Consider the following 13,867-nt stretch of genomic DNA (forward strand, 5'->3'; position numbering starts at 1 on the left):
GAGACCTTGTCTCAAAAAGACAGGAACAAAACAAATAACAGGGGCTGGAGTTATAGCTCAGTGGCATAAGCGCCTGCTTGGCAAGCATGAGGTCATGAGTTTGATTCCTAGTACAAAACAAATAACAACAAAAAACCAAAAGCCCAAGTCTTGTCTGTTCCCACCTTTCTGACCTCATCACAACACGTTCCCGCCCCAGTGGCACCCGCTGAGGACCAAGTCCCTCTGCACGCTCCTTTTCCTGTCTCTGTGCTGATTTTCTTCTAAGCTCTTCTGTCATTGCCCTCTGAAACATTTACTGTTTAGCTCCGTGATGGGCTTTCCCTGGCCAGTATGGAAGCGCTCCTAGGCCCACTGCTGCGTCCTTGTGTGAATAACACAGCTGGTGTGGAGGTAGTGTGCAAACAGAATCTGTCGGCCGACCGGCTGGAGAGCTAATGGTGCCATGGAAGGCCCCAGGGCTCACATGTACCTGTCCAGGAAACAGTACCTGGAGTTTGCCGGCAGAGTGATCTGGCAGCTGTTGGTTGAGGCGTCACCGAGTCGAATTGTCACAGTGGCTTGGTTCCTGCCCAGCACTGAGCGTGACATTGCACGCGCTGCTCGTCTGGCACACTCAGTATCTGCCTACGCTCGCCCTTTGCTGTGCTCTCTGCTGCACGTTTAACTTGGTGCTGGAGCCCTGGCCTGGCGCTGTTCTGTGTGCTGGCGGGTGGAGTCCGCCCTGTGCCCTTTTGTGACAGTGGAAGCAGGGGACTTGGTTTGGGTTTGAATTTTGGTTGTGCCACCTGATTTTCCTACTATTGGTCACAGACAGTTTTTGTTGTCTCTGCACCTCTTCGGGCATGGTGGCACACATCTGTAGTACCAGTACTCAGGAGGCTGAGGCAGGAGGATCACTGCAAGTTCAAGGCCAACCGGGGCTACATAGTGAGTTCAAGGCCAGCCTGAACTGCATAGTGAAACCCTGTCTCAACCCCTCACCTTCCAAAAGAAAGGGGTTGTACACCATTCCTTCCTTATTGAGTAGAAAGAAGTTACCAAGTCAAGCTCACACCCAAGAGAAAGTGAACTGGACTCCACCTTTTGAAAGGACTGTCAAAGAATTCATGGACATATCTTTAAAATTTCATTCATACCTGTCTGCAGTATATGGTTCACACTCTGTGTGTGGAGTTAGTCCATGGACACAGCACATCCTAGTTCCTTTTTCATCCCCTTTACCTCCTTTCTCTTACCCCTCCCTCCATCTCTTGGTCCTCTTCCCATTTGAGAGATATCTACCTTCCTACTTCCTATTATCTATCTTTTATTTTGCTCTTTATTTATTGTTTGAGTTTCTCATGGAAGAAAAACCACGGGGATATTTAAGTTTGTGTCTGATTTATTTCACTTAGCATTAAGGTCTCAAGGTGCATCCATTCTCCTACAAATGACGCAGGTCTATCCTTTTTCGTGGCAGAGTAGCACTCCACTGCATGCAAATACCACATTGTCTTTATCCACTTACCCATTGATGAACTTAGAGGCTTATTCCAAGATTTAGATGTTGAGTTGTGCTGCTGTAAACATGGGTGTGCATGGATCACTGTACTATGATGTGTATAACTCTTTTGGGAAGATTCCCTGAACAGGGATAGCAGAAATGGAATTTCTAGTTCTAGCTGTTTGAAGAATTTCCATAGCGATTTCTAGAGTGGTTGTAGTAGTTTACAGTCCCATCAGCAGTGTTGAAGGGTTTCATGGACATGTTTTAAAAACACCGTGCGAGGACTGGGGATATAGCTCAGTGGCACAAGCGCCTGCCTGGCAAGTGCAAGGTCCAGAGTTCAATTCCCGGTACCAAAAAAGAAAAAAAAAAAAATGGTGCCTGTAAAAACACCATGTGAATGTGACTGCGTGTTGCTCACGACAGGTGCAGTTCTTTGTGTGCTCTTGGGCGTGTAAGATGCATCCTCTTTACCTGTTGGATTTGAGAAGGGTGCTCTCGAGCCTGTGGCTATTGGGTCCACATATGTCTGTTTGTTGGTTCCCAGCTTTCCTGCCCTGCTGGGCTGTAGGCTCCTGCAGTATCTTCACAGTGAAGCTTGTGAAAAGCGATGTCTGTTTCTAACCTGGAGGACATAGCTCTGAAGTTTGTTTTTTTTGTTTGTTTGTTTTTCTCCGGTATCGGGAACCAAACTCACGACCTTGCACTTGCCAGGCAGGTGCTTTGCCGCTGAGCTAAATCCCCAGCCCCCAGCTCTGAAGTTTCAATGCTCCACATAAATGGTGAATGGGACAAAGGATCTGGTATGTTGGAAGATGATAAACTTGGCTTTGGATACATTTAATTTATGATACTTAAAAAGACAATTGAATGGAAGAAGGCTGTGGAACTTGGAAGGGAGCAAGGAAAGTTGAAGAGGGTCCTCTGCCAAGAAGTAACAATCCCAGTGAAAAGAAAGACGTTTTCAAGGGAGAAGTGAGGAAAGGGAAGGAAGGATAAGGACAAACCCTTGGATTTGGGAGAAGAGGAAACAGTAAAGAAGACCTGATCCAGTTGAACTACAGCCGACATAGTTATGGGAGCCAGGCAGGAGAGAATTCTAGAACATTCTAGAAAGACCTCTCAAAGAGGTCTGAGAGATGCGGCTCACAGCAGCAGCTTGCTAGTGATCTTCCAGAGCGTGGTTTCAGAGCGTAGCGGGTACATATTTTGAAGCAGATTTTAGGGGGTTTAAAGTTTAGGGTTTTTTTTTTAAGTTTGTGTGGATTGTGAAGGAGATAAAACACGATGTCTCGCACGATGGTCTTGGTGAAGAGCCGGAGTGGTGACTTGAGCTAGTGGAGTTGAAGGAAGCTTTTTGTCGGTTTGGGATGACCCTGAAAAGAAAGCCCTGGAGAGTGAGAGACGCTGAAAATGTAGAAGAGAAAAGATTGTTTGCATTAATGCTCAAGGAGGGGAGGCCAAGGAGAAATGAAGGGCACAGATTAGAAAGTTTGGGTTGGCAAGATGGAAAGGGCAAGAAAGTGCCTGCCAACATCCACCCGAGACGGGAGAGGGTTCCGGAAGGTTGGGGAGGTGACAGGTGTGACAAAGCCGCCCATGGAGCACAGAGCGGCGTCAACCAGAGGTCAGCTAAAGGCTTCCGAAACCGCTGTGAGGTGCACAGTGTGAATTCATGGCCGATACGGTGTGCAGAATTCTGTGCTTTATCTAGCGGTGGAGAAGTGAAATGAAGAAAGGGACTGTATCTGTTTTCCCAGGTTGGGTATTTGCCCAAGCCTGCTGGGAGGCTCAGGGGATCAAAAGTTCTAGCTGCGATTCTAAAACCGAGGGCATGCTGTTGGCCAGTAGGGACAGGGCCACTGCACGCAGGTTTATACTTTTCATCTGCTCAGGGTGCACTTGGAGTTATGTGGTATGATGGAAATATATGTTGACTGTTTACATTTTTAAAAAATTACTACAGGGAAAACGCATTGCCGTTAATCCCCCTTAAAATACTTCTACGCAAAAACATACTTATCCCACCGTTCCTGCTACTTTCTGAAGCAGTTCTGGAAGTCTTCTTTCACGAGTGTCTTTAGTTGTGCTGTCACTGGCCGCCTCAATGTCCTGAATCATTTCAAAATGTGTATCTGTCATGGTCGCTTTGACTTTGGGGAAGAGCCAGAAGTCGCAGGGTGCCACAGCTGTTGAATAAAGTGGATGAGGACACACTGTCATGTTTTTTACGAGCCTGCCTTTCCATTAGATGGTAATCAGCAGCAGCATTCACTATACTTTTGATCATGGCTTATAAAGACCTTCATGAAAGGGGCTTCCGTAAGTGCTTCAGAAAGCAGCAAGAGTGATGGGATAAGTATGTTTTAAGTAAGTTGGAGGATTTTGAGGAAGATTAATGACAGTGTGTCTTTTACTATAATTTTGTTTTGTTTTATTTTGGTTTTTGTCTTTTTGAGACATGGTCTCGCTATCCCGCTCAGGCTGGCCTTGAGCTCATTTTGTAGCCCAGGCTGGTCTCGAACTCACAAGGATCCTCCTGTCTCTGCCTCCCGAGTGCTGGGATTACAGGTGTGCACCACCACACCCCGCCTACTATAATTTTTTAAAGCTTTAAATGTTGACCATATATTTTGATCATACCTCAAATGTGCATCTAGCTCAGGGTCCTGCACTTCTGGTTGACATCAAGGTACTGCCCACCGGCCAGGCTGTCACCAGTAGCCATGGCCTGACTGCCGTCTGCTAATCCCAGCAGGATGTCACACAGGCCAGTTTCAGCCCTGCACATGCAGATACAGAGACTAAGGGCCAGGGACCAGGATGGGAAGGACCACGGTGGGGCTGGATTTCAGAGTGAGGGCAGTGTGCTGGTTCCCGGGGGATGTGAAAACGGTAGGGGGAAGCCTGTGTGGTCGCAGGGACGTGCGGCGGTTGAAGTCATGAAAGTGAAACTGTTTGGTCCTGCTCGTGGCCGTGCTGCTGAAGGCTGAAATGAGCGTAGACAAGGCTGCGGCTCCTGCTGGAGCGAGCTCGATGAGAGATCAGAGCACCTGCCTGGCAGGTGACTGGCTTTAGGCGATGACTCAGGCTACCCTGGAACTTCCTCATCCGAGGCACGTGAAGACCAGCGCTCTCACCGCATGCCTTTGGGTTTTCCATGTTGGTGACAAAAATGTAACAGTGCACACAGAAGTGACCTGACCTGAAATACAGGTTTTGTCCCAGGGCTTTAACCGAGCTTGGCCCAGTGATCCTCACCCTGAGAACCACCCACTCCTCTGCAGCCTGAGCGCCACAGGCAGCACGCTGACCACAGCTTTGCCTTCGATACTCGGCTCATCTCGGAGTGAAATAGGAAGGAGTGCCGTTGAATGCTTGGGGTGGGTGTGATGGGGGCAGCATTAGTGTTGATTATCTTTGGCACCAGATATGCAAGCCAGGCAGGGCTGGAGGGTTCTTCTGACTGCGTGGAAGTGGACTCACGTGGCTGGGACTTGAGGCTGGGCAGCAGGCAAGGGCTGGCTTGGGTGGGCTGGCTCCGTGGCCCACCCACAGGTAAGGAGAGGGTGAGAAGCTGGGTATGGTGGCGAACACCTGTAATCCCAGCACTTGGGAGGCTGAGGCAGGAAGGTCACTAGGAGTTCAAGGCCAGCCTGGGCTATATAGCAAGACCCTGTCTCAAAGCAACCAAAGAGAGAGAGAGAGAGAGAGAGAGGAGGAGGAGGAGCAGCAGAGGGTGAGACTTGGACTCTCGTTTGCCCAGGTTCCGGTGACTTTTGTGGACATCGCTGTCTACTTCTCTGAGGATGAGTGGAAGAACCTTGACGAATGGCAGAAGGAGCTTTACAACAACCTTGTGAAGGAGAACTACAAAACCCTGATGTCCCTGGGTAAGGTCATCTCCCCTCTTCTTGGGTGAGAGGGCTGTGAGATGCATATTAACCTAATGGAAAGAAACGATTTGTTTTTGGTGCTAGTAAGATAGAACAGGTTATAATGCTAGGCATGGTGGCGCACGCCTGTGATCCCAGCACTCGGGAGACTGAGGCAGGAGAATCACTGCGAGTTCAAGGCCAGCCTGGGCTACAGAGTGAGACCTTGTCTCAAAAAGCAAAACAGTTTATAGAATGGTGAAAATTAAATACCTGGCGATAGAACCTGCTAAGGAATTTTCTGTTATACTAGTGTTATTATTATTATTATTATTATTATTTTGATACATGGTCTTGCTCTGTAGCCCAGGCTGGCCTTGAACTCGCAGTAATCCTCCTGCCTCAGCCTCCGGAGTGCTGGGGTTACAGGCGTGCGCCACCACACCTGTTGTAGAATACAGTGAAATAGCACATTTGCACCTCACTTCCATGCATCCCAACCTCCTGGGAAAGCACCCATGGTGTGGCTCTTTCTCCACTAGAAACCTGGGACGCTGCTGACACGGCCTCAGGGCCACTCCTAAGATGTAGCCTACCTTATTCACGTAACAGCCTCCAGGCAGAGGCAGTGGGTCTCGGAGGTGATGGGGAGCGGGCGCGATCTTGACCTTCGGCCATCCCGCCTTCCCTTCCTTCTCACTTTCAGATACAGAGGGCCCTGTGGCCAAGCCAGATGCGCCGGCCCCGGTGGAGCCCAGGGAGGAGCCGTGTGTGTGGGAGCAGCGTCACCCCGAAGAGAGAGAGGTCGCAGTGAACACAGACACAGGTGACGCTGCTGGTGATGTCCCACGTCCTGGCCAGGCGGGAGGAGAGCTGGGCGCTGCGCTGGCAGGCGCTGGCCCCTGTGGCCGAGCAGGAGGGAGGCGTCTTGGATCGCTCCCGGGAGGTCCTGCCCTGTGAAACCGGGAGACCCGAAATTCACTGTGGGTATTTTTCGTTGGGTTTGTTAATGCCCCGGAGCTCTGGCCTCACAGGCAGGCTGGGTGGGAGACAGCAAGGGCTGGGGCTGCGGTAGCCCCAGGCCTGATGTGGACAGGAAGCCCCAGGCGAGGGAGTCCCCAGGCCCAGGCGCAGGTAGGTGACTGAGGAGGTGCGTACTCCTGTCGCCCACGGCTGGTTCTGACACACCCTTCTTCCACGCGCACACCTGCCATGCACACTTACCTGCACCCTGAGTTCTGAGGAGTCCGGTACCCTGAGGTCAGCATGCTTGGGCGGCTTTTGCTGGGATAGAGGGTGCTGGGGTTTGAGTCCCCGCTCTGCCCTGGAGCCGTCTCCCAGGACTCAGCTGTCAGAGCAGCATTGCCTGAGGTGAAACCTGGCACGTTCGGTGTCCCCTGCCTGACTGTGTGACCGCTCTCCTGTTTGCCCTCTGCCTGCCTTATTGTTAAGTGCAAGGCTGTTTCTCAGAAACTTCCAGCACTCTTTCTCTGCCTTCCCACTCTCTTATTGAGATGTAATCTGTAGGGCATAAAATTGCCTTTTAAAGTATCCAATTCAGGGGCTGGGGATTTAGCTCAGCGGCACAGCGCCTGCCTGGCAAGCGCAAGGTCGTGAGTTTGGTTCCTGGTACCGGAAAAAAAAAAAAAAAGTATCCAATTCATTGATTCACCAAGTCATGATGCCATCACTATTGAAAAAAAAATTTTTTTTTGAGACAAGATTTTGCTGTATAGTTCAGGCTGGCCTTGAACTCACTATGTAGCCCAGGCTGGCCTCAAACTCTCAGCGATCCTCCTGCCTCAGCCTCCCAAGCGCTGGGATCATAGGTGTGCACCACCACATCTGGCTTAATTCCGCAGCGTTTTCATCCTGAGAATCCCTGTCTCCATCTTTTCTTTTTTTTTTTTTGGTTTTTCTCCGGTACCGGGAACTGAACTCACAACCTTGCGCTTGCCAGGCAGGTGCTTTGCCGCTGAGCTAAATCCCCAGCCCCTGTCTCCATCTTGCCCTAGCCTTAGCACCATGAGCCTGCTGTCTCCCTCTGTGGCTTTGCGTGTCCTGGGCCTCACATCCCAGTGACTCCTTCCTGTTTGAATTTAGCACCTGCGGTTACCAAGTCTTGTCCTATGGGGGCCTCGATCCATTTTAGGCACTGTAATCTCACGGTTTTGCCGAGTTATCAAACCATCGCTGGCCACAGGATAGAACAGGGACCGCTATTTTATAGACGAAGCAGGCAGAAATACAGAGGCAAAGCACCTCAGGAGCTAGTTGGTGGCAGGGTGGAAACCGGAACCGCCCTCTCCCCAGAGTCCTCACCCCGTCTCTCCTGTTTCCTGAGTGGTCTTCCGCTGAGAGCTGGTGCATTGCACAAAGAACTCCAGGAGAGGAAAGTCCCCACTGTCACGTCTGTGGGACCCACGGAAAGAACATGTTGTCATCTTTTGTGGTTAAGGGTGCTGTACTTTATTCACTCAAGGTCAGGCCTTGGTTGGGCCTGACTGCCCTGTACTTGTAAATACACATGTGCGTGTCTGTGTCTGGCCACTCTGGTGAACAGAGAGGACAGACCCCTCCTGCGCAGGGCACGGTCATGGTGAGCACCCAGCCAGTGGCAGGGCCGGGCTCGTGCCCGCAGCCTCGCTAGTGCTCGCCCTGTGCCTCTGCTTCTGGGACCTCTGCTCCTCGGGGCACCCCGAGACTCCGACAGGAGCACAGCACTCCCGTCCTCTCCTTGGCAACTGCTGGCCACTGTGCTGCCGACCCCAGAATGTCCTGGTGACCAGTGAGCAGAAAAGGGACCTCAACCATGTGCCTCTTGGTCCCCAGGAGCAGAGCCCCTGGCACCTGCCCAGGACGTGAGCTCCCAGGTGAAGCGAGAGGAGGCCCTATGCACGCGGGGCCAGCGGGGCCTGGAGGACAGAGCCATTCCCACGGAATCCATCACCGGTGAGTGAGCCCGGGAGCCGCCCGGCGCAGGAGGAGGGGAGGAGAGGCTGTGCACAGCAAGGCTGCAGCCCAGGGGTGTCCGTCGGGTCGGGGCCGCAGCGGCTGCAGCAGGCGTGCAGATGAGGGAGGCACTGAAGACTTGATGCCACATCTGGGCCTCGCTGCTCCTGCGTCCTCCGTTTGCGCCGAAGACCTAGTTTTGAGCTTTCCCTCCCTCTCCTTTGAAAACAGTATCGTACCAGTGACCAGGTGTGTGGCACACACCTGTAATCCTGCACTCAGGAGGCTGAGGCGGGAGGATTGAGGCCAGCCTGGGCTACATAATTGAGTTCAAGGCCAGCCTGGACTACATAGTGAGACGCTGTCTCAAAAAAAAAGAAAAAACAAAGAAATAATATCGTACCAGGTGTAGTAGCACATGCCTTAAGTTCAAGGTCAGGCTGGGCAACATAGCAAGACCTTGTCTCAAGAAACAAAAATAAAAATTAAATAGATACATGGGAGAGACCTGTTTTAAGGAATTGATTGGCTCATGCAGTCGCGGCCACAAGCCCTGAGTTTGTGAGGCCGTCTGGCCGCCTAGAGAGCTCGACAGAGTGGACCTTGGCGTTGACAGTCTGGGGCCCTCTGCTGGTGGAACTCCCTCTTCCTTGGGAGAGGCCCTCTTTCCGTTAAGGCCTTTGATGGGTTGGGTCCACGTTATGGACATCTGCTTTTTTCGTAGTCTGTTGCCTTAAATGTTAACATCATCTGGAAAATGCCTTCGTAGAAATGTCAGAATAATATTTGACCAAATATCTGTCTAACACAGGAAAACAACAATCACAAGCTATAGTGACATCTGTAGCCCGCAGCAGTATCCCCTTTAGGCAAAGTATCCCCCTCAGGCTCACAGGCAGTGACCAAGGCCCCTGGGAGGGAGGGGACCACCCCTTGCCTCCATGGGACAGGTCCTTGAGCATCTGGTTGCTATTTTTGATGAGACTGCTAGAGATAAGAAGGCAATAGAGGAGGATTTAGGTTCAGTAGACAGTGGAGGGCGATGTGGGGTCTTTTCTTTCCTTCACATGACTAAGATAAACCAGAAGGTACTATTCTCCTAGGAAATGGCCTCATGACATGCCTGCTCCATGGTGGTCTTGGCACATAGGGAGGACCTCATTCTGGGAGAAGTCTCTAGAACACAGAGCCACTCTACCTTAACGTCACTCTGCTGTCACCCCCTGTGATGTCCACTGATTGTCAGCCAGTTAGGGCATTTTAGTATTACCTATGCCTGACTCTTAGAGGGAAATAAATAATTACATGCAATCAAAGATTTCTTCCGGCCAGGCATGGCGGTGCACACCTGTAATCCCAGCACTTGGGAGGCTGAGGCAGGAGGATTGCCACAAGTTTGAGGCCAGCCTGCCTGTGCTACATAGCGAGACCCTATCTCAAGAAACTAGAATAAAAAACACTCGACAAAGATTTGCTCAAAGCACCAACGGGCAACAGCCTTGTCTCCTCTAACACCTGTGCTGCTCTCTTCCACGAGTAGACTCCCCGATCTCTGCCCAAGACCTCTTGTCCCGGATTAAGCAGGAGGAGTCGCAGTGTGTGTGGGACCAGCAGGATTTGGCGGAGAGAGATATTCCCACGGACCCCAATTCAGGTGAGAAAGACATGAGTGAGCACTAAGGTCAGAGAAGCCCCTCCATCAGTCCTTTATCGTGTCCATGGAGCTGACCCTACCATTACCTCAGCACTGATTTTTGAGCAGTCAGAACAACCAAAAAGCTTCAGAAAAGCTGTGTATGTTTCATTTTCCAAGAGGAAGTAATTTATATATTCTGGGTCTGGAATTTCTTTTGGGTGAGTACTAGTTAGATGCCTCCAAAGAAACTTCTGGATAAGCTATGTGTGGTGGTGCATGCCTATAATCCCGGAACTCGGGAGGCTGAGGCAGGAAGATCATCTTGAGTTTGGGGTCAGCCAGAATTATACAGTAAGACCCTGTCTTAAAAAAAAAAAAAAGTTAGCACTGCGACCCAAATGCCCAAGCTGCCACCCACCCATGAGTGGGGGCCTCTGTGTGATGTTCGGAGCCTGGCTGGGGCTGCTGGTGAAAATATGTGAGGTCTGAGCCCACTGTCTTCCCCACGACAGAGTCTCTCATCTCAGCACATGACATTTTCTCCTGGATCAAGCAGGAGGAGCAGCCGTACCCATGGGGCCCACGCGACGCAATGGAGGGAGAGCTTGGCCTGGACTCTGGCCCCAGTGAGTGCAGCACCCCCCGGACCCCTGGGCATTTGCTCCAGAGCCCGACAGCAGGCCTGGCTGAGGGTGGTTTGCCTCCGTCTGCATGCTTCTAGGGGTGGAGGGGCTGCCTGGGTGTGGGACAGTCTTCTGGGGACCAGCATCTGGTGATTCCTCGCGTCACCTGTTGGTGTCGGGGGGTGGCAGGGAGAGCCAGGAGACCGACCCGGGCGCTGGAGGAAACGGCAGCAGCCACCGCCACAGCCCTGCGGCCACCGTTTCTAGCTCTGGCCTTGGAGGTGCGGGAACAGCCCCTCAGGCACTGCCAGCCACCCTGCCTGGTGCCACCTTCCAGTTCTTCCAAGTCTGCTAGCAGCGCGGGAGTGTGAAGGGGCGGAAGGGGAGAGGGTCGGGGGATGGAGGCAGTGCAGAGGGAGGCGCAGCCGGCCGCACCCTAGCCCTGGGCCGTGCGAGAGAGAAGGCACCGAGGGACCAAAGTCACACTTCAGCCTACGGGGATGTTTCACGGTAGTGAAAAAGGCCTCTGATTTGATATGTTAACAAGTGTGTACGAGTCTGCTCTCTGACAGTGGTAAGAAACCAGTTCACCCAAAGCTAATGCACGTGAGGTACACCGAAGGGGAGGTCTGGCTAGGACTTCGAGTCCGGGGCAAAGGGGTGAACGCTGGTGCCATTCGCTGAGGAGCCGAGCCCTACAAGCAGCCGGGTAGCTGTGGAAACCAGGTGTTCTGCTTTACTAAAATTTGAGTGGCGGCCAAGGAGCCGTGTCGGGTGGATGAGGATAGGAGTCTGAAGTTCAAGGACGAGCTGGGGCCAGGTTGGTTTGGGAGTTGTAGGTGCAGTGAGTCCAACACCAGGGGTGGGGTCACACTTCACGGGCTGGGGATCCCGAGTCCCGGGATCCCCGCACTTCCGACCAGCAGGCTGCACGAGCTGGGGTTCCCCCTCTCCGCTGAGGTTAAAAAGTGTGCTAGGCAGCCTCTCAGCACTCAGGGAAGGCTGTACTTCTATTTACAGTGTAACCATAGCCAAAGGATTTGGAATCGGAACCAGCCACAAGAGGACCCAGAAGGCTAGGTCTGGGGGTCCTAAACACGAAGCCTCTGTTGTCCTCTCCTGTGGAGTCAGGACATGTCACCCTTGCTTGCAGCACCTGATGGGTGACAATGGCTGAGTACTGCCCCTGGTTGGGGTTTCTTTTCGCGGGTGACTGGTTGAATCACTGGCCAGGACGCTCAGCTCGGGCTCCCACCGCCTCTCCTCCCTGTGCGCAACCTGTTGTCGTGTGCTCAGTCTTTCTGGCCTCGCCAGGTCCCACCCTGAGGCATCCTGTGTCATCTCCAGTGTCACTCTCTGGAGGCTGCCCTGAGTCCCCTCCTTAGGCGGCCCGTGAGGGCCCACCATGAGCACCGGAGACCCCTGTAACCCAGGAAGTTCCAAGGATTTAGGCTGTGTCCCAGGAGCCAGGGGCGGAGGCAGCCGTGTTATGACACATAGGTTGTTTTAAGACTAGGGACGCGGAAGTTCTAGGGACAGTGTAGCCCAAGAATTAAAGTTAATTCGTGCAGAAAGAGCGCCATAAGTTCCAGGCCAGCCTGGGCACAACAGTGAGTTCAAGGCCAGCCTCCCTGCTGCCCTTTTCTCTCTCTTACACACAACCAAAAAAAAAAAAAAGGATCAGAGAAATGAGATGAGATGGTAGCTAGGTAGGTAGCATGTGGAATCTATGGCATTGTTCTTTTAGATTGGGTGATAATGAGACTGTTGTTTTCAACTGCTTTAGAACTGGTTTTTTTTGGTCTTTTTGAGACAGGGTCTTGTTATGCAGCTCAGGCTGGTCTTGAGCTCACTTTGTAGCCCAGGCTGGCCTCGAACTTGCACTCCTGCAAAGTTCGATCCTCCTGCCTCAGCCTCCCCAGTGCTGGGATTACAGGCGCACACCACCACACCCAGCTAGAACTGTTTTAGAGAAGAAAGAAATATATTCTCTTACATAACCAGAAGTCCAGAGGTCGTCTGGCGTCAGGCTATCTCGATTCAGAGCCTCAGCCATGTTGTCCATGAACCAGATTCTTTCTAACTCGGCCTGGCATCCTTGGTGTACCACCCTCTTCGGGCTGGTAGTACATTGGTTCCAGCTGTCCCAAGAATCACCTCCAGATCCAGTGGGAAAAGGAAAGTCCATCTTTTCCCACACGCTCTAAGGGGTGGAAGGAATGTTCTAGAATCTTCCCAGCAGACTTCACCTCACACCCTGCTGGCTAGAACTCCGTCATAGGCTTATATGTGAATCAGCCACCAGCAGTAGCTGCAAAGGAAAAGCCTCATGGTCATGGGTGAGGGGACAGGGCTGGAGCAGGAGGAAGTGTGACATGTCACGGAGGCAATGCGGAGCCCACTGGGGATGAGAGCCAGGCCTCCGTGCTTGGCCTGGGTCCCATGGAGATACTTGTCTGTCTGGTCGCTTGTGACTGGGACAGAGGGGAAGTCTGGGCCTGGTCTGAGTTAGCAACGGTGTTGTTTCAGGACAAGGAGATACCAGTGAGCGTGGGGTGGGGTGGGGGTGTGACGCACGGGGCCTGAGCGTGGCCTCCGGCGGCGGCGTACAGAGGAGAGAAGGGGTGCAGAAGAGGTGGCGGTGGTGGGGGTCACCTGCTTCAGGTCTTGCACAGGCTGCCCTAGACAGGAAAAGGCAGCGTGGAGGGTAGGAGCCGCCGTGCCCAAAGAGGCAGACGGGGCCAGGGGCGACTCGGGCTGCCCCAGCCGCCTAGCCTGGGGTATAGACCCAGCTCCCTGCGTCCTGTTCCTAGGGACCTCCAGACGAGTTTGCACCTTGGATGGATTCTGGCAAATTCTTTCCCTGCCGCTAGAGACTCTCCGGAGAAGTTTGCAGTTTGTCAGTCTATGATCAAGTCCTGTTGTTCCCGGCAAGGAAACGTCCGGGTGGCAGCTCCTACTTCTCTCAGCCTCGGGCTCCCGGAGGGCTTTCCTGTCCCTCCCCGGTACCCATGTGGCTGCTTCTGCTGGCCCCTGCTGCATGGCCTTGGCAGGCTGGAGGGCAGTACTGACGGCCACCTGTCACCTGCCCTGCCCCGTTACTTTCAGAGAAACTGAGCTCCAAATAATCTGTAACCTCGTAGAGACAACGCGGGTCCCGAGCAAACCTCCTCAGCTTGTCGCTTTGTGTCCCCGCAGGTGACAGCCTGCTGCTGGTGAAGAACCCGCCCGCAGCCCCGCCGCAGCCCCAGCCGCACCCGCAGAGCCTGCCCGCGCTGGCGGTGCCCGAGAC

The 13,867-nt window shown here is 52.8% G+C and overlaps 1 protein-coding gene across 1 annotated transcript in view; it reads left to right on the forward strand.

Annotated features, from left to right (window-relative positions):
• Positions 1 to 13,867, forward strand: part of Znf282 (zinc finger protein 282) — a gene marked incomplete in the record, with an annotated part of 22,770 nt that overhangs the window by 6,555 nt on the left and 2,348 nt on the right. The window contains 6 exon segments of the mRNA XM_013504590.1: positions 5,256 to 5,382; positions 6,071 to 6,190; positions 8,197 to 8,316; positions 9,857 to 9,970; positions 10,465 to 10,578; positions 13,774 to 13,867. Of these exon segments, the coding sequence (XP_013360044.1) occupies positions 5,256 to 5,382; positions 6,071 to 6,190; positions 8,197 to 8,316; positions 9,857 to 9,970; positions 10,465 to 10,578; positions 13,774 to 13,867 (689 nt within the window).

Source organism: Chinchilla lanigera, unplaced genomic scaffold (assembly GCF_000276665.1).
Source record: "Chinchilla lanigera isolate Chin_1 unplaced genomic scaffold, ChiLan1.0 scaffold00090, whole genome shotgun sequence".
Classification (NCBI taxonomy): domain Eukaryota; kingdom Metazoa; phylum Chordata; class Mammalia; order Rodentia; family Chinchillidae; genus Chinchilla; species Chinchilla lanigera.